Source organism: Podarcis gaigeae, assembly GCF_964106915.1.
Source record: "Podarcis gaigeae genome assembly, chromosome: 6".
NCBI lineage: Eukaryota > Metazoa > Chordata > Lepidosauria > Squamata > Lacertidae > Podarcis > Podarcis gaigeae.
This window is the reverse complement of record NC_139682.1, coordinates 87,495,048-87,515,945: the sequence shown is the minus strand read 5'-3', so window position 1 is coordinate 87,515,945 and position 20,898 is coordinate 87,495,048. Positions and strand designations below refer to the sequence as shown.

The following is a 20,898-nucleotide window of genomic DNA, read 5'->3' as shown; positions in this document are numbered from 1 at the left end:
AGCACCTGGAACTGGTCCCCGACCACCCACTCAAGTAAAGGTAAAGGTACCCCTGACCATTAGGTCCAGTCACAGACGACTCTGGAGTTGCAGCACTCATCTCGCTCTATGGGCCGAGGGAGCCGGCGTTTGTCGCAGACAGTTTCTGGGTCATGTGGCCAGCATGACTAAGCCACTTCTGGCAAACCAGAGCAGCTCACGAAAGGCCATTTACCTTCCCACCGGAGAAGTACCTATTTATCTACTTGCACTTGACGTGCTTTCAAACTGCTAGGTTGGCAGGAGCTGGGACCGAACAACGGGAGCTCACCCTGTTGTGGGGATTCGAACCACTGACCTTCTGATCAGCAAGCCCTAGGCTCTGTGGTTTAGACCACAGCGCCACCCGCATCCTAGAAGGCAAATGCATAAACCTGAGGTTGGCCAACATTGCATTGGAACTTTGGTGCTTTTCCATTTAATAGGATTTGGGGGAGTTATTTTCTACGTTGTTTGCAGATTCGATCATAATATGTGCACTAGTGGCTCAGTTCAGATGTCACACCAAGGTCGTTCAGCATGGTATTTGGACTGACAAACTATGGTTTCCAATTTACAGGCAAACTAGAATCAGGAACCCTCTTTGAAATAGATTTGCAAACTATGGCTTGACAACTGTGGTTAGCTTAAAAACTGGAAGTGGGTGATTCTGATACCCTGCTCTAGTATACCCAAGAGGAGAGGAACTGGGAAGGATTTAAGCCCAAGTCCGCTCACCCCTTTTGGTGCCATGGCATTGTAGGATGGCAAAGGCTTCACCGGGGCCCCGCTGAGGGAACTGGAACTGCGGTGCCCTTCCTGATAGGCGGTGGGGGCTTAAGCCCCCTCCATCTATCAGGAGCTGGATCCGGGCCTGCACCCAGCTTTGGCTAATGGGGATGCAAGCTGGGGACTTGGGCTGTGCCAGGGGGTGGCGCCAACAGAGCAGGTAGGCTTCCCTCGGATCTGCCCCTTGCCCATTTAAGCAGCCCACAACTGGGGCACTACCTGTTTGTTCCTTCGCCGGGTTTTCCCCCCCGCCCACCCACCCTTGGTTTAAGCTGATAGTCAATGACTTTGCTATGGCTACAGTGGTCGCCATTTAAGGGGGCCAGGTAGGAATTTGCCCACCGGGCTAATTGGCACTGTGACCCGGTGGTTTTGCCTACCTCATAGCAATCGTCACAACTGATTGGGCATTCAGGCAATCCTTTGTTTTGGATGGAGGGGAGATTATAGTCTCCGCCTGCCCCTCCAAACGCTGGGGTATCCCATTAAAAGGATCCGGGGAGAGTGGTCATGTCCACTTGCCCTGGGGGTACCCGGGCCAAAGGGACTTCACCAGACGGTGGTCCCTGAGGGGGTCACCCTATTATTTGATGTAAGTCTACAGCCATACTACCCTGAACATGCCCAATTTCGTCTAATCTCGGAAGCTAAGCAGGGTCAGGCCTGGTTAGTACTTGGATGGGAGACCGCCTGGGAATACCGGGTGCTGTAGGTTTTGGGACGCAGGTGGTGCTGTGGGTTAAACCACAGAGCCTAGGACTTGCCAATCAGAAGGTCGGCAGTTCGAATCCCCATGATGGAGTGAGCTCCCATTGCTCGGTCCCTGATCCTGCCAACCTAGCAGTTCGAAAGCACGTCAAAGTGCAAGTAGATAAATAGGTACTGCTCTGGTGGGAAGGTAAACAGCGTTTCCATGCGCTGCTCTGGTTCGCCAGAAGCGGCTTAGTCATGCTGGTCACATGACCCGGAAGCTGTACGCCAGCTCCCTTGGCCAATAAAGCGAGATGAGCGCCGCAACCCTAGAGTTGGTCACGACTGGACCTAATGGTCAGGGGTCCCTTTACCTTTACCTTTAAGTCTTAGGAAACCCCATCTGGATTGACCACGCATCACTTCCGGCGGGTGGGCTGGAGGTATTTCGATTGCCCCACGCCCAAGCCAAACCTCTTTCATCTGTATTCAATAAAGTTGTGGCCTGTTTTGACCCAAAAACCAGCCTCATTGGTCTCTTATTTGCATGGGTTGGGGTAGGTGAACCCGATGCCTGCAGCTCATTCACCTACCAGAGAACCATTGTTTGCTGTTATATCTGAACGGGGCCAGTGATTCCAGATGATTTTTATACTCTTCTCCTAATAGAAAATAATGGAGAGATATTTCTGTTGAGTGCCCATTCTTCCAGTTTCTGCAGGGAGCAATAAGTAAGGAAAGGTCAATTGCTGCAATCAATATGCAAGTGGCTGTGAGTTGGACCGTGACTGAATGGAGACACACAGGTAAGGAAGTGGCCAGCATTAGAGACGTCTGCGGAGATGGTTATTGGCAGAAATGACACTGCCATCATCTCACCCTCTGTTACGCAAAGGAAAGGAAGCTGGCCTCTCTTGCTGCAGAAGCAGCACTCAGTCACCCTGCCTGGGCTCCAAGAACAACTCAGAATGTCACTGAGAAAGGTCACCAAAGAACGACAGCGAAACCTCATGTGAACTCTGGTGTCTCTTATGCAGGATTTGCTACAGGTGCTTTCAGCAAGGCACAAATCTAAGAGACTCCTGTTTTAGACAAACTCAGCCAACGTTCACAAAATGCTAGCTGGAGTATGATGACCTTCCACAGCAGGAAACAAGGCAGAGCAAAGACTTTGTACCAACTTGGAGTGCTCATCCACATTTGCCTTCCCTCTGCATTTCTAGGCAGGTTCATGTCCAAGCAAGAACCAACCTTCCTTCCTTCCTTCCTTCCTTCCTTCCTTCCTTCCTTCCTTCCTTCCTTTCTTTCTTTCTTTCTTTCTTTCTTTCTTTCTTTTGCCTTGGCACTTTTCTTGCAGAAACCCCCTCTATAGCACTGAATTGGACCAAAGAGCAATCCACAGGCTTGGGGAGGATAGCATAAACCTGCCTGACCAGAGATGATAGTGGGACAACAACAACAACAACAACAGAGTTGTACCCACCGAAGCCACAATGGCTGTACTGTGCCGCACAGCTTCGAACACTATGGTCTGATTTCAGCCAGTGTGTCCACAGCTCACCAGCTTCTGTGCATGCGCCCTTCACTGTGGCCTCATGGATGGGTTTAACAATTTGCTGAACTACATTGCCCAGCTAAACTAACAAGAGCAACAAAAGGAGGAGGAACAAATGCAGCAGTATACTGTAATTAGAAGTGAAGGAAGAGATGAATGGATAATCGGGAAGAAGAGAAGTGGCAGAAGAGAGCTAAATCAGCCATGCACCCGGTTCAGAAAGAAAGCTAAATGCCAAGCACAGCAGAGAACAAGTACTAAGAAAGAGCTGGATTTAAGAACTATTTCAATCTGCATTTGGACATTTGCACCCACTCATCCCCTTAGTTGCTTCCTAAGCAAAGATTATTAACTACTGTTTCTTTTGTGGACAGTTTTCCTGGATGATAAAACCATGGATGGTGGTAGGAGAGTTAATCTAGATTCAGAAATAGCTTCATTTATTTAACAGTTTGTTACAGGAAGGAATTTACACAATTGTCTGTGTTAATTAATTTTTGCATGACAGTCGTATTGATTTATCTGGCCATTTGAATCTGGATTTAACTCTTTTGCTGCTGCTGGAGATGCATCGTTTACAGAGAGAACATCAAGCTGCAGGCAAAATAGCCGTCTTGAATTTTTTTTTTATTAAAATAAAGGTAAAGGTAAAGGTACCCCTGCCCGTACGGGCCAGTCTTGACAGACTCTGGGGTTGTGCGCCCATCTCACTTAAGAGGCCAGGGGCCAGCGCTGTCCGGAGACACTTCCGGGTCACGTGGCCAGCGTGACAAAGCTGCGTCTGGCGAGCCAGCGCAGCACATGGAACGCCGTTTACCTTCCCACCCGTAAGCGGTCCCCATTTATCTACTTGCACCCGGGGGTGCTTTCGAACTGCTAGGTTGGCAGGCGCTGGGACCGAGCAACGGGAGCGCACCCCGCCGCGGGGATTTGAACCGCCGACTGATCGGCAAGCCCTAGGCGCTGAGGCTTTTACCCACAGCGCCACCCGCGTCCCTTAGCACACCTGTAAAGAACCTCAAATGCTCCATTTCCTCAGGAGCGCATCTGATCTATGTTCCTTCTCATCTCTTGGTTAAGCCACTTAGTTTGGTTTTGTCCTTGCAGTGTTTTTAAACATGACTGGGCTCTCGGACAATAAACAAAGGCATATCTGTCAGTCTCAACAGGGTATATCCAATTCCACTCCAAATACAGCAGTAAAAAAAACAAAACCCCACTGAAACACAAATAAATATATACCAATTAAACCAGGGGTCAGCAAATTTGTTCAGCAGGGGGCCGCTCCACTGTCCCTCAGACCTTATGGGGAGGGCAGACTATATTTTGAAAAGAAAAAAATGAATGAATTCCTATACCCCACAAATAACCCAAAGATCCATTTTAAATAAAAGCACACATTCTACTCATGTAAAAACACCACGCAGACCCCACAAATAACCCAGAGATGCATTTTGAATAAAAAGATACATTCTACTTGTTATGTACTGAAGTTCTCACCCTGGGCCAGCAGGGGGATACTGTAGATAGTTTTCACTCAGGTCCACGTCAGTTATTTTAGTTGGGAAACCCTGGGTTGTTGTTGCTACAATGTTGATAGCTGGCTGCCTATAAAAGCAGGCCGGCTGAGCTGTTTGCTGTGCAGTTTCTGTGCCAGCTTACAAAATAAAGAGCTGCTTTGGAGAAATCGCTGTGTCGTCTGCCATGTCTACCCACTATTCAACACTACTCATGTAAAAACACGCTGATTCCCAGACCGTCCACAGGCCGGATTTAGAAGGCAATTGGGCCGGATCCGGCCCCCGGGCCTTAGTTTGCCTACCCATGAGTTAAACCAATCTTTAGACCTGCAGATGGCGAAGTGAGCACAACTTAAAATTATGGAGAAAGGTTATCTGATAAAAGTCAGTCTTGAAAAGACACGGTTTTATTGACAAAAGGGGATTTGTGCTGCAGATCTAAATGTCAGGTTAACTCTCTTTTGTTCGTTTGGGCTATGTAGTGTTTTTTAGGCTTTGCCCAAACAGCAGCTTAAAGAACAACAACGTGCTCCATGAACACAGGGTGAGAATCTGGTCGTGACAGGACAACATTACGGACTGGGATGGTCTCACACTTAGCAACTGTGTGGACCAGCATATAAAAATGTTCAAGCTGAGCACTCTATGACTGCTTTTTCATCTACATAGATCCCCAGTGCTATGGAGCTCAGCCACACTGGAGCATACTTTGATTCCATTATGTTAGCGTTCCCATTTAAATTGCATTTGTCTACATGCCATTACCCTCAAACAGCACCAGTCTTCATGCTTTCCCCCTGTAAATTTGGGTTGAAGCTCACTTTGCCACCTTGGACCCATCAGTATGGGTCTTAGACTACTGCAAAGCGCTCTACGTGGGGCTACCTTTGAAGGTGACCTAGAAACTACAACTAATCCAGAATGCGGCAGCTGGACTGGTGACTGAGAGCGGCTGCCAAGACCACATAACATCATTCTTGAAAGACCTACATTGGCTCCCAGTACATTTCTGAGCACAATTCAAAGTGTTGGTGCTGACCTTTAAAGCCCTAAACAGCCTCGGCCCAGTATACCTGAAGGAGCATCTCCACCCCAATTGTTCTGCCTGGATACTGAGGTCCAGCTCCGAGGGCCTTCTGGCAGTTCCCTCACTGCAAGAAGCAAAGTTACAGGGAACCAGGCAGAGGGCCTTCTCGGTAGTGGCGCCCTCCTTGTGGAACGCCCTCCCATCAGGTGTCAAAGAAATAAACAACTATCTGACTTTTAGAAGATATCTGAAGGGAGACCTGTTTAGGGAAGCTTTTAATATTTGATGAATTACTGTATTTTAATCTTTTGCTGGAAACCGTCCAGTGTGGCTGGGGAAACCCAGCCAGATGGGCAGGGTATAAATAAATAAAATATTATTATACATCTCCCTAACCTACCTCATCCAGGTGGTTAGGAGGATAACATGGGGGAAAGGAGAGTAATGGGTGCGGTGCTGCCTTGGGCTCCTTCGGAAAAGGTGGACTGGATACTAACATAATACTGATAATAAGGAATAAAAACAGAAGTCTCGTTCCAGCCTTCCTGTCCCTGATTTTGAATGGGGGGTGGGCAGGCTTGGAATCTTGAATTTCCCTGGTTAAATGAGCAGAGAACTGCCGCTCCATATAACCTACCGTATTTTTCTAGATGTTTCCCTGATGACGATCCCACAATAATGTAGCAATTCACCTTAAATCTGCAAAGGGTTTGATTTGGAGATCCAGCAAAATTAAAGTACTGTATTTTTCCATGTATAAGACTATGTCCCCCCCTAAAAATAATGTCAAAAATTAGGGTGCGTCTTATACACGGATAGTGTCTTTCCCCCATTTTCTTAAATCTGAGTCCCCCAAAATATGGGGGCGTCTTATAGACGGAAAAATACTGTATTTCAGTTTTGGAAAAAGTTGACCCTTTTTTGAAAGCCTAATTTTCCATTCTCGTTGATGACTTACCCTAAAGAAAAAATTGTACACATCAGATGGCCAAACTTGGAACTTTCATATCCTATTTCCTACCTGCTATTACTAAATCCAACAGCAACAGCTGATACAAAATCAAATGAGGAGGATTAGGATTTTTTGCAAACAAATTCAAACTGGGAAGATTTGGTTGAAATTTTCCCCATGACAATGTTGCATAAGTGGTGGGAATGTGAGAAAATCAGAAACTTTTGGGATAGTATCTATGAAGAATTTTTTTTTTTAAAAAAAAGGTTTAAACAAACATTTGTTTAAAAGGCAGAAGCATTTCTCTAGCACCAGATATCCCAAGCAATAAAAGAAGGATATTTTTATATGCCACAACAGTGGCAAGAATACTTAGAGGAATGTATTAGACAAAATGTAAAGAAATATACAATAATAGTAGTACATTCAATTGTAAAAAAGGAATATACAACGGGATAGACAGGAAGTCCAAAGTGTTGGTACAGATATGACTTTGGAATAGATTTTTTTGTCTTGTTTTTTTTTCCCTTGTTATCTGTTATGTACTGAGTTGAATAGGATCCAAACTGCAGCAGTCTGATTGGTCCTAGAACAATAGGATCCAAATTGCAGCAGTCTGATTGGTCCTAGAACAATAGGATTCAGAATGCAGCAGTCTGATTGGTCCTAGAACAATGCAGCAATATGATTGGTTGGCAGGAACCACCCAATCATGCTCAGATATAAGTGAATCCACAACCTGATTGGCTTACAGTAGAATTCCAGAATTAGCCAATCATGTGCAGCCCATTGTGTAAATAATGTATATAAAGCAGATACTTTGAGGGGACATTCATTCATTCCTCCTCACCACTATGAGCTGAATAAAGAGCATGAAATCACTTTGCGACTCTGAGTATATTTCACTGGCGACGAGGATGGGATCCCGCTGAGCTGACTGCCACACACAGCACCGCAGCACCACCACCTGCCGCACCGCTGCCTCGCACCGTGTATCCAGGCTTCAGCTCCGGGACACAAGGAACTCAGAATGGCAACCGACAGCAGCTTCTCGCCGTTCAACCCAGCAACGGGAGACTGGGAAGCGTACGCCTCCCGTTTTACCTTCCTACTAGAAGCCAAAGGGGTCACCGATGAAGAAGACGCCAAGAAGAGGGCGATATTCTTCAGCGTCTGTGGAGAGGAGACATTTGAAATCGCCCGGGCTCTCCTTGTGCCTGAAGACGTCGCTACTGTTCCATACAAAACAATAATGGAACAGCTCAAGGGGCACTTTTCGCCACAGCCCTCAGTGGTGGCTCATCGAAATGCCTTCTACGCAAAGCGGCAAGCCCCTGGGGAAACCATAACTGGGTTTGTGACCTCTCTCCGCCAAGCCGCCCGGTTCTGCAACTTCTCAGAGCTGGAGAACATGCTTTGGGACCGCCTCATCGGTGGCCTGAAGGATGAGAAGCTGCAACGACGCCTCTACGCTAAGAAGGACCTAACGTTCCAGGTCGCTCTGGAGGAGGCCCTGGCAACGGAAGCTGCCAAGAGGTCGACACAAGAGGCACGGCCGAGCCTGCCATCCCAACCGAGGGTTCACCACGAAGACCTCACCGACGACTCAGGATCTGACAGGGAGGAAGTGCACCGAGTACAGCAGCACACTCAAGCAGCCCACATACCACAGCTGCCTCGACGAGAAGGAGGGAACTGCGCAAGCTGCGGGGAAAGTCACGAGAGGAGGACCTGCAGTTTCCGCAACGTAGAGTGCAGGCAGTGCAGAAAATTGGGACACATCGCCCGGGTGTGTCGGGCTCGGCCCACCCGACGCCAGGCATCAGATGACCAATCCAAGAGCCCCAGGTCCCGGGGCCCAACGCACCAAGGCAACTCGACGGAGCTCACGGACGTCCAGGTATACCAGTTGCCCTACCCCAACATAGAGAAAATTTATGTAGAGGTACGGATAGAGGGGGCCCCATGCCGCATGGAGCTTGACACGGGTTCAAATCTATCCATAATCTCGGCAAGGACCTTAAGGAAACTGTGTCCTACTGGGGGTCCCAAACTCAGGCCGGCCCCATTCACCCTCCGGGACTTCCAGAAACGTAAGGTCCCCACAATGGGGGTGGGGACCTTCAGGGTGCAATACCGAGGGCGGACGCGGCAACTGGACTTGCTTGTGGTCAAGGGCCCCTCCATTAGCTTACTGGGATTGGCATGGTTTGGACCACTGGGGCTAGCCATCACCGGGGTGAACCACACTACCTTACAAGTGGACGTGGATGCCATATGCAAGGAATTTCCAGAGGTTATCGAAGGGAAATTGGGACAGTATACGGGCCCCCCCATTGCTCTACAGCTTGACCCCGCAGTACGACCGGTCAGACTAAAGGCCCGCCGGGTCCCGTTCGCCCTGAAACCCCGTATAGACAAGGAATTGGACCGGCTTGTGGAGCAAGGAGTGCTGGAGCCGGTGCCTAATGCCCCCTGGGAAACCCCAATCGTCACCCCCGTCAAGCCTAATGGTTCAGTCCGCATCTGCGCAGACTACAAATGTACCATAAACAAGGCCCTCACGGCCCATACATACCCAGTGCCAGTGGTCAGCCATGTCCTTGCCACCCTGGCTGGGTCGAAAATTTTCGGCAAGCTGGACTTGGCCCAAGCATATCAACAGCTTCCAGTAGATGAGGCCACAGCAGAGGCACAGACAATTGTGACGCACAGAGGAGCGTTCAGGGTAAAGCGGCTGCAATTCGGTGTCAGTGTGGCACCAGGCATATTCCAGAATCTAATGGACTCGCTCCTTAAAGGGATTCCTGGCGTCACCCCCTTCTTCGATGATGTGTTGATTGCCGGGCCCACACCAGAGGAGTTTGAGGACCGCCTCCGCACCGTTCTGCACCGTTTCCAGATGGCGGGTCTCAAGGTGAAGCGGGAAAAATGTCTACTAGGAGTGCCTCAGGTGGACTTTCTGGGATTTTTGGTGGACACAGAAGGGGTCCACCCAACTGGGGACAAGGTACGGGCCATTTGTGATGCCCCAGCACCCAAGAGCAAGACTGAACTTCAGGCCTTCTTGGGACTATTGAACTTTTACCATTCCTTCCTTCCCCACAAAGCGGCGGTAGCGGAGCCCCTACACAGACTCCTGGACAAGCGGGCCCCTTGGGTGTGGGGCCAGCACCAGGAGGCTGCATTCCAGGCAGTCAAGGACCTGCTTGTCTCAAACTCGGTCTTGGCACACTTCGACGAGAGGCTGCCGGTGGTGCTAGCATGCGACGCCTCGCCCTATGGCATTGGCGCTGTCCTGGGACACCAACTCCCGGATGAAAGAGAGGTACCGGTAGCATACTTTTCCCAGACACTCAACGCAACCGAGCGGAACTACTCGCAAATAGACAAGGAGGGGCTCGCAATCGTGAAGGGAGTAAAAAAATTCCATGATTTCTTGTACGGGCGGCCCTTCACCGTGGTGACTGACCACAAGCCATTGCTTGGCTTGTTTGCTCCCGAAAAGCAGACCCCCAAAGTGCTGTCTCCTCGTGTCCTCAGGTGGTCAATTTTCCTTGCCAGCTACCAGTATGCACTGATTCACCGCCCGGGGAAGGCGATGGGCCATGCGGACGCCCTCAGCAGGCTACCACTACCAGAAACAGGCCCCGACCCAGCACCTGCACAAGAGGTTATGAGCCTCGAGCTGCTTCCTGACCGCCCCATTCAGGCACAAGAAGTTGCACACCATTCCAAGAAAGATAGGGTCATCTCCCGGGTCCTGGACTGGGTGTGGAGGGGATGGCCCAACAGCAGTCCTGGGCCAGAATTTGCTGGCTACACAACCCGCAAACATGAACTGTCGGCCCACAAGGGGTGCCTGTTATGGGGAAGCAGGGTTGTTGTTCCCCAGCCCCTCCGCAAAAGGGTCCTCACAGCCCTACATGAGACACACCCAGGGGTAGTAAGAATGAAGGCCCTGGCCAGGAGTTATGTGTGGTGGCCAGGGATCGACGGAGAGATAGAGGCCTGGGTCAAACACTGCCAGGCCTGCCAAGAATCCCGCCCGGATCCCCCAAGGGCCCCAGTCCAGTCCTGGGAGTCCGCCCGAGCACCATGGTCACGCCTGCATGTGGACTTCGCTGGCCCCTTTCAGGGGAAAACATTCTTCATAGTGGTGGACTCCTACACCAAATGGCTAGAAGTTGCACTGGTACCATCCACTTCTACATCCGCAGCCATCCAGGTACTACGCAGGCTCTTTGCAACCCACGGGCTCCCTGACACTCTCGTCTCAGACAATGGGACTGCATTTACGTCAGGAGAATTCCAAACCTTCACAGCGCAGAACGCCATCCGCCACATCCGTTCGGCGCCATTCCACCCTGCCACCAATGGCCAAGCAGAACGCATGGTGCGGACCACCAAGGACACCCTTCGCCGCATGACGCAAGGGGATTGGGAGTACCGCCTTGCCACATTCCTCCTAGCACAGCACAGCACCCCCAACAACTGGCTGGAGCCCCGCAGAACTACTAATGGGTCGGCGCCTTGCAATCAGATTGGACCGCCTTCACCCCGATAGAGCTCAGGATGAGGTAATGGTGGGGGAAGGCAGGAACCCCCGGACCTTCAAGGCCCAGGACCCAGTGTACACAAAGAATTTTGGGGCAGGCCCAGCATGGGCACCTGCCACAGTCACCAGGGTCACTGGCTCCGTGTCGTACGAGGTGCTAACGGATGGGGGGCAATGCTGGCGCCGCCACTGCGACCAGATACGGCGACGATTCCCGGGAGAAAACCAGGAGGAGGAAAGGTCAGAGGAGTCCCAAGGGAACAGCGGGGCAGTGAGGCCCATAGAGCAGGAGGGGGCAGCAGGAGAGGCAGAATCAGTAAATACAGAGAGGACCTGCGAGGCCGAAAGGACACCGGAGCCAGAACCACGACTGAGCGAGCCGGTTGCACCAGACCAAACAGGCCCATCACAGCCAGCATCCTTGGAACACGAGTCAGAACCTGAACCCCGGACCAGGGAACACCCCAGGCCACAACGCACACGTAGGCCGCCGGCGTACCTCAAGGACTATGAATGCGACCTCCCGGGCAGGACTGGAACTTAGAGGGGAGGGGTGTTATGTACTGAGTTGAATAGGATCCAAACTGCAACAGTCTGATTGGTCCTAGAACAATAGGATTCAGAATGCAGCAGTCTGATTGGTCCTAGAACAATAGGATTCAGAATGCAGCAGTCTGATTGGTCCTAGAACAATGCAGCAATATGATTGGTTGGCAGGAACCACCCAATCATGCTCAGATATAAGTGAATCCACAACCTGATTGGCTTACAGTAGAATTCCAGAATTAGCCAATCATGTGCAGCCCATTGTGTAAATAATGTATATAAAGCAGATACTTTGAGGGGACATTCATTCATTCCTCCTCACCACTATGAGCTGAATAAAGAGCATGAAATCACTTTGCGACTCTGAGTATATTTCATTATCTTTAGGTGTATAAACTTTATATATAAATTTTGTATGCATGTTGAAAATTATATGATAATAAGCATTGCAACGCAATATGATAATCTTTACCGATGTAACATAAGAACGTAAATAAATAATAAAATAAAATAAAATACTTATTGCCAGAAAACGGAAGGGAGATGAGATTCCAACGAAGGAAGAGCGGCAGATAAAATTATTTGAATACATTGAGCTTGCTAAAATGACAGAATTAATTAGGAATCGAACAAACCAAAAGTTCAGTAAGGAATGGGAGTGTTATAAAATCTACTTTAAAAAACATTGTTCGCAAGTAAAACCTGTATTATGCTTTGACTGATTTTTGAAAAATACAAAACAGTTACTATAATTAAATCATATAGTACCAAGAAATAAGAAACATATAAGAAGTCAGTTAATTGCAGAAAAGTATGACTCACATTGAGGTGGACGGAAGTCATCTCAAAAGAATAGAATGTTAATGATTGATAAGTTAGAAGATCAATTATTGGTAATTGGCGAAGGAAAAAATATTTAGTTAATATGTGTTTTATTTGTGGTTCGAATATTGGGCTGTTTTTTCTCTCGTGGATGTATATAAGAAGCAAAATTCCATAAAAAGAAAGAAAGAAATTCCCCCATGAATTAATTCTGACTGCTTTCATAAGCTGCTACCTTTTCCCTGAGTCACCTTGCAAATACATCTCTCTCTGCCAAAAACTTCAGCACAAAGGGGAAGTAATCATAACCTTTCATAAACTCAAAGACTGCGAGAAGAACTTACAGAAACAAGGAAACCGATCAACCCTCGTGGAGAGGTTCATCCAGGTGTATTGCTGCTGTGTCTCCATCTTCAATCTACAGTACTCCTTCTTTAGAGTTGTGTTGGACCAGAACAACTCTGACAGACAACGCTGACGGAAGGGCAAAGAGTATGATGGCATGTTTACACATCCCAGCAGTCTCATCCAAGTTACAAATTTATCTTTCAGACCTTGACCTGCCTGGAATAGTTTGTGGATATACCTGCGTTGGGGTCTTTCTTTCTGTCTCCCTCTCTCGGCTCTAACACAAGAAAGACATTGTCTGACAAACGCAGTGTCTCCTATGTAAAGTATATTATTATTTTGGCAAAGAGTTAATTAGAATCTCTGGACTCACCTAAGTATAGGTAAAGGGACCCCTGACCATTAGGTCCAGTCACGGACGACTCTGGGGTTGCGGCGCTCATCTCGCTTTATTGGCCGAGGGAGCCGGCATACAGCTTCCGGGTCATGTGGCCAGCATGACTAAGCCGCTTCTGGCGAACCAGAGCAGCGCAAGGAAATGCCATTAACCTTCCTGCCAGAGTGGTACCTATTTATCTTCTTGCACTGGTGTGCTTTCAAACTGCTAGGTTGGCAGGAGTAGGGACTGAGCAACGGGAGCTCACCCTGTCGTGGGGATTCGAACCGCCAACCTTCTGATCTGCAAGCCCTAGGCTCTGTGATTTAACCCACAGTGCCACCCACATCCCATGATTCACCTATACAGCTGCAAATGTAACTTTTTAAGTGCATCATACAAATGTGACACTAGATGGTGGTGGTGAGCTACTGGTAAATTCCATATATATTTTTAAACAGTTTTAAAAACAAAACCACAAACATTTTTATACCTTTTTTTTAAAATACATGTGGAGATTCAGCCTCTATGATATCCCCTAAAATTGTGTTTCATTTCCTGGGTTGGGTCTAAAAAAATAAATAAAATTATTGCTATAGTGACTTTTTATTTATTTATTTTTACTATTTTAAGTTAAAATACTAAAACAGATTAAAATTACTTCAAGTTTCCAGGCACCCAAGTAGGCTTGTCTAAATAATAATGTTTTTAGCAGGCACCAAAAGAGTACAGTGCTTGATCTCTATCAGCCGTGAGTTCCACACTAAACAAGAGGAGACTGAGAGGAGTGGAGACTGTGATCAGTAGTATAGGTGGGGCGGGATGGCGCAGGAGACGGCAATTCCCTTTCACCTCAAGTGGTAAGACGGGGCAGACCACCGCTGTTTCTACCTCTGAAATAAATAGGCACTGGATGTTTCAGACAGCCACTAGATTCTTCAGAGAGCCAATAAAATGATCTCTGGAAAAACCAAGTCTAATATAATATCAACAACCTCAGATATGCAGATGACACAACCTTGATGGCAGAAAGTGAGGAGGAATTAAAGAACCTTTTATTGACGGTGAAAGAGGAGAGCGCAAAATATGGTCTGAAGCTCAACATCAAAAAAACAAAGATCATGGCCACTGGTCCCATCACCTCATGGCAAATAGAAAGGGAAGAAATGGAGGCAGTGAGAGATTTTACTTTCTTGAGCTCCATGATCACTGCAGATGGTGACAGCGGCCACGAAATTAAAAGACACCTGCTTCTTGGGAGAAAAGCAATGACAAACCTAGACAGCATCTTAAAAAGTAGAGACATCACCTTGCCAACAAAGGTCCGTATAGTCAAAGCTATGGTTTTCCCAGTACTGATGTATGGAAGTGAGAGCTGGACCATAAAGAAGGCTGATCGCCGAAGAATTGATGCTTTTGAATTATGGTGCTGGAGGAGACTCTTGAGAGTCCCATGGACTGCAAGAAGATCAAATCTATCCATTCTGAAGGAAATCAGCCCTGAGTGCTCACTGGAAGGACAGATTGTGAAGCTGAGGCTCCAATACTTTGGCCACCTCATGAGAAGAGAAGACTCCCTGGAAAAGACCCTGATGTTGGGAAAGTTGGAGAGCACAAGGAGAAGGGGATGACAGAGGACGAGATGGTTGGACAGTGTTCTCGAAGCTACCAGCATGAGTTTGACCAAACTGCGGGAGGCAGTGGAAGACAGGAGTGCCTGGTGTGCTCTGGTCCAGGGGGTCACAAAGGGTTGTACACGGCTAAACAACTAAACAACAAGAACAAAATATCTTGTGCAAATGCCGTTGGAGAAGCTTTGGCTGCTGATGTCCAAACTCCACTGTTCGTTTCATTTCCTTATGTAACAAAACAAAAACAAACCTGACACAACCTTGTTCTGGAGGAGAGGGCAATGCTGGTTGGAGCTTATATATTAGTCTGTGAATGAATGAGCTATATACACGGAGTATCCTTTGGAGAGCAGAAACCTGCCTGGTTCAGAACTTTATTATGAAACCAGAGAGACCCCCAGCAATAATAACAAGCTCCCTCCGTTCTTAATAATCATCATTTTCTAGCCAAGCCTGCGGTGGTTTTGCTTTGTCCTTGCAGTCTCTCTCTAATAGTTTCTCTTCTAAGGAGCGGCAATTGGAGCTGCACTGTTAAAAGCATTCATATGTCAAGTAGCTCTGGTTTCAGAGGAAAAAACCCCCGATGTTTTCATCTGAGATGGGAGAGTTTGAAAGCAGCACATTCCAAAAGGTCAATTCGGCAGGACGGAGGGTGGAGGAGCAGGGAGGAAATGGGTTGCTATGGGAACCAAGGGACTTGAACATCCAGTAACTTCTCACCAAAATGCGAATCCCGCTCTGGGAAAACGCAGCAAAGAGCTGGTGGAAATGGGGGCAGTGGTTTTGTTTCCCAGAAGAGACCACTGCTATTCCACCCATTGTTTGGAAATACTATAGGATGACTAGGCCCCTCTGGAGATGGTGGCTGTGCATTTAAATGCTCCAAGTGGGAACCAACCAAGGCTGCAGGAACAAGACTCTCTTCCCGCAGGTAATGTGGCCAGCAAGATGCATGAATCTTTTAACAAGTGGAATCTGCAGCACGGCTACTCTGGGGCAATTTGTTTTCTATATATCTCTCCAGCTGACCCTTTCTTCAGGCTTCTCTGTTTCCTTGTTGTAAGAACAGGAGAAGGATCTTGCTGGAAAAGGCTAAAGATCCGTCTGGCCCAGGAACCTATTCCCTGCGACTGTGGCAAACCAGTTTTATTTTTTATTCCTCTTCCTTTTTCATTCCCTGGCAATGGGTTTGCTGTTTCACCGCTGTGGCACGCAGGGTTAACGTTTCCCTGAAGCTATTGTTATAGGAATTCTAAGGTCTCAAATGTAGAATCAATCTTGATAATTGCACAAGGTAAGATAATTGCACACAAGATAATTGCACACATACGTAAGTATATAAACCGCATGTCTGAAATACAGTTATACCTCGGGTTACAGACGCTTCATTGCGTTTTTTTGGGTTACAGACACGCCAAAACCCAGAAGTACCAGAACGGGTTGCTTCTGGGTTTCAGCGGTCGCACATGCGCAGAAGCACCAAATCGCAACCCGCGCATGCGCAGACACAGCGCTGCGGGTTGCGAATGTGCCTGCCGCACGGATCACGTTTGCAACCCGAGCATCCACTGTAGTACAGGAGAGCAACCCAAAAGCCATCTTGGCTCTCCTAAAGACTCTCAATATTTCCTCTCCTCCTTAATCTCCCTTGCCTGACAACACGTAGTCAGGGGAAGTTCCTGAAGGGATTCCTCTCCTATATCTTTGAAGTTCCTTGGTATTGTCATTGTTTGCTCAGATACTCTGCACTGAGGGATGTCTGACAGGCATCCCCAGCAGCGTAGTGTGGGTTGTCAGCACCCGGGGCAAGGAAAGTAATTTGCACCCCCTAACCCGGGGCAAGGCAAGTAATTTGCGCCCCCTAACCCCTAACCTGCCGCCGCTGCCAGCTTCTTCTTGCTGCTGCCTGGGCTGGGGTATTTACGGTAAGGTAGCCATGGCGGCGGGTCCATGTCAGGTGATCTGAGGCGAGTTGCCGCTGGCGCTGCCGCCCAAACGACGCCGCTTGCCCGGAGGAGGAGGGCAGAGAGGCGAGGAAAATGCAACATGGTCCAGCAGCTGCAGCAGGGGCGGCGGTGGGGCTGTGAGGAGGGGCTGCCTGGCGCGCCCTCCGCGGCCCTGACGCACGGGGTCCGCAGCGAGCGCTGAGAGCCGCTGCCTGCCGGACGCCTTCAGCCCGGATGCGCGCACAGCTCGTCGGTTCCGCGAGACATGGGGCTCTCCTACAGCCTGCGCCCGAGGCTCTTCGGCGACTCTGGAGGCGGCGAGCGCCCCCCCCCCAGATGTTGTGCCCGGTGCGGCCCTGTACCCCCCACACTACGCAACTGGACATCCCAATTGTCTTATCAAAAGCTACTGTTCTGTGTAAACTGTGTCTGGATCTTTGTGAAACTTGCTAAATCCTCAGAAATATCACACCTCGGCCTGCCTGAGCCACAGCAACCCCACCTTATATGTGATGTAATTTATGGCTGTTTGTAGAAGGGATGTCCTCCTCCACACCAAAATGCAAACCCTTAAAAGTGATGTTTCTTCTTGGTTCTGGGTCTCTCTTGCCTCCTTGCTAGGAGGGGAGGGAACTCTGTTGCAACAGAAAAATAAAGATCTACCTTGTTTTCACTGCATCCTGCCTCCATCCATTCATCTCTGACCAGTCATGGACTCAGTCACTTGGGGAGTTGGGCAGCAAAGGCCAACCACCCCTATTTTTCTAGATCACTACCCACAATGATCTCAAGATCCTTCCCATTGCATTACCACCAGTTCAGACTCTTGTGTGTGTACATTTATTTATCCAGATTGGAAAGGCACCCCAGCTTTCTTTTTCACCTTCCTGATGAATTTTGCATAATTTACGGACTTGGCCATCTCAGCCAATGTGTATTGAAAGCACATTGTAAAGGGGCACACTAGGAAAAAGCCAAAGGTTCTGAGGTTCCCTTTTAATATACTGTTAACTCCCAATTCAAGGGCCCTCAGGTGGAGGCAGCGCACCAGATTCTAGTACCCAGACTTCCTAATCCCAGCTTGTGTCCCACAAGGGAAAAGAACAGGCAGCTCCCTATTTGCGTGTTCAGACCCAGAAACCTCCCCCCTAAATAAATTCACACTTGACTCAAATGTTGGTTTTGGTTTTTGGCAGAATTTAGGCCACAACTTTATTGATTATAGAAAGTGAGTGGTTGCATAGGCTCTGTTTCGACTAGCTCCCTGCGCCCTTGCAGGTAGTGCTGACCCAGGGTTCCAGCACAGGTCAGCCAAGGGTGAACACCTGGATAAGCGGAAAGCCGGGAACAGGTTAACTTCACCCCCCAAATGTCCCCCTGGACTCAGGCATGGGCACAACCCCCTCTCAGGGGCTGACCAAACCATTGAGTCCCTGGATTCCTTTAACGGAATACCCTTCACATAGGGATGGCGAGAGCGTTCTCCCATCCCTATCACCTGAACCAGAACCTATCCGCAACCTTACAAGTTGTGACGATTTGCTACACGGCAGGCAAACCCAAATGGCACCAGCCAATCAGCCAAGTGGGGAAAATTCCTTCTGTGCCCCCGTCCCAACGACAGATGACACGTGATGGCATAGCAAGGTCAAGAACAAAGCCCTAAAAGTAGGGAGAGGTGGGCGGGTGTTCCGAATGCAGGTGCCGAAAGAGGAAGCTCTGGGTCACGTGCATGGGCATAAATAGGTCCCTCAAACCGTTTGGACTGCGTCCCATTGGCCAGATTGCACCCAGCTATGAGGGACCTACCAATCGGGTGTTGTAGCTGACTAATCGTACCCACCCACAACACAGGGTGTCGGTTTTCCAGGTCTCACCGCAATACGTGCCCTCTTTAATGGAGGACCCGATTTACCAGGCAAGAAAGGTAAAGGTAAAGGGACCCATGACCATTAGGTCCAGTTGTGACTGACTCTGGGATTGTGGTGCTCATCTCGCTTTATTGGCCGAGGGAGCCGACGTACAGCTTCTGGGTCATGTGGCCAGCATGACTAAGCCGCTTCTGGCGAACCAGAGCAGCGCACGGAAATGCCGTTTACCTTCCCACTGGAGCGGTACCTATTTATATTTTTTTTAAATAAATTTTTATTGAAGTTTCCACAGATTTTTAACATATCAACCAAACTCAATAACACACACACACAAAAAAAAGACATTATAAATGATATAAACAATAAACATGTATAAATTCAATTTACACTTTCTTATAGCTTACTTTCCCGACTTCCTCATACCTTCCCTTTCTGTATTCTAATTTCTGATAAAGTTATCAGCAAATCCTTTCCTTACTTTTACCTTAATTTCATTATTATTTATTTTCTTTAAATTATCCCATACCGCTATTAACCTCTTATTTTATAATCCAGCGTCATTCTAACATTCCTTAATTTTACAGTATTTCTTTAAATAGTCCTTGAATTTTCTCCAATCTTCTTCCGCCGTTTCTCTTCCCTGGTTTCGGGTTCTGCTCGTCATTCTCTGCCAGTCCCATATAGTCAATCACCTTCATCTGCCATTCTTCCACGGTGGGTAGGTCTTGCGTCTTCCAGTACTTTGCAATGAGTATTCTTGCTGCTGTTGTAGCATACATAAAAAATGTTCTATCCTTCTTTAGCACCAATTGGCCAACTATGCCCAGGAGGAAGGCCTCTGGTTTCTTAGGGAAGGTGTACTTAAGTACCTTTTTCAATTCATTATAGATCATTTCCCAGAAAGCCTTAATCCTTGGGCACGTCCACCAAAGGTGAAAGAATGTTCCTTCAGTTTCTTTACATTTCCAGCATTTATTATCGGGCAAATGGTAAATTTTTGCAAGCTTGGCTGGGGTCATGTACCACCTATAAATCATTTTCATAATATTCTCTCTTAGGGCATTACATGCCATGAATTTCATACCGGTGGTCCATAACCTTTCCCAGTCAGCAAACAAAATATTATGACCAATGTCCTGTGCCCACTTAATCATTGCAGATTTGACCATTTCGTCTTGTGTATTCCATTGCAACAGCAAGCTATACATTCTTGCCAAATTCTTAGTACTGGGTTCTAACAGTTCAGTCTCTAATTTCGATTTTTCCACCTGGAAGCCAATTTTCCTGTCCACCACTGGAGTGGTACCTATTTATCTACTTGCACTTTTTGGCGTGCTTTCGAACTGCTTGGTTGGCAGGAACAGGGACCGAGCAACGGGAGCTCACCCCGTCGTGTGGATTCGAACCGCCGACCTTCTGATCGGCAAGTCCTAGGCTCTGTGGCAAGAAAAGGCACTGACAATTAGTAGTGTATATAGATGCAATGGGAATTCCCACTGTAGGGACATCAAGAAGCAGAAAGGCAAATTGCTTACTAGGTCATGATAACCAAAATACATTCTGGGCTATGTGAGAAAGCATTGCAGAAATCTCATCTTCTGCTTGCAGGTGACTGGCTGTGTGAAAGGGCAAACATGCCTCCCAGTTAATGTCACTCACGGCTTGCAGAGGTCAGAGCATCAAGCAGTCATGCTCACCTCTCAAGCACGCCGTGTGACACCTGTCAAAGAGCACTGGCTCTTCTCTACACCATGCCAAAAGAATATGGGGAGGGTGGGAAACTGGGCCTGGCTCACCCCACGTGTTTTCCTGGCGCACCATTCCAAGCAACACAAGGCAACTGGATATGGACACCCTTTAAATTTCCCATAATCCCCTCAACTAGCATCACTCTGGGATATTGTGGACTATCCAAAAGAAAGCTACACCCAGCCCCCACTTAGAACACAAAAAAGGGTCAAGGTAAAGGACCCCTGGACGATTAAGTCCAGTCAAAGACAACTATGGGGTTGCGGGACTCTTCTCACTTTCAGGTCGAGGGAGCCAGCGTTTGTCTACAGACAGCTTTCTGGCTCATGTGGCCAGCATGACTAAATCACTTCTGGCACAATGGGACACCGTGATGGAAACCAGAGCGCACGGAAACGCTGTTTACCTTCCCGCTGCAGCAGTAGATATTTATCTACTTGTGCTGGCGTGCTTTTGAACTGCTAGGTTGACAGGAGCCAGGACACAGCAATGGGAGCTCA

At 48.2% G+C, this 20,898-nt stretch overlaps 1 protein-coding gene across 1 annotated transcript in view; it reads right to left on the bottom strand.

Annotated features, from left to right (window-relative positions):
- The window catches only part of RXRG (retinoid X receptor gamma), an 82,570-nt gene extending 69,612 nt beyond the window's left edge, over positions 1-12,958 (bottom strand). The window contains exon 1 of the mRNA XM_083743926.1: positions 12,822-12,958. Within this exon, the coding sequence (XP_083600052.1) occupies positions 12,822-12,888 (67 nt within the window). The 5' untranslated portion in view covers positions 12,889-12,958. The remainder of the gene's footprint in view (positions 1-12,821) is intronic.
- Between the last annotated feature and the right edge of the window lie 7,940 nt (positions 12,959-20,898).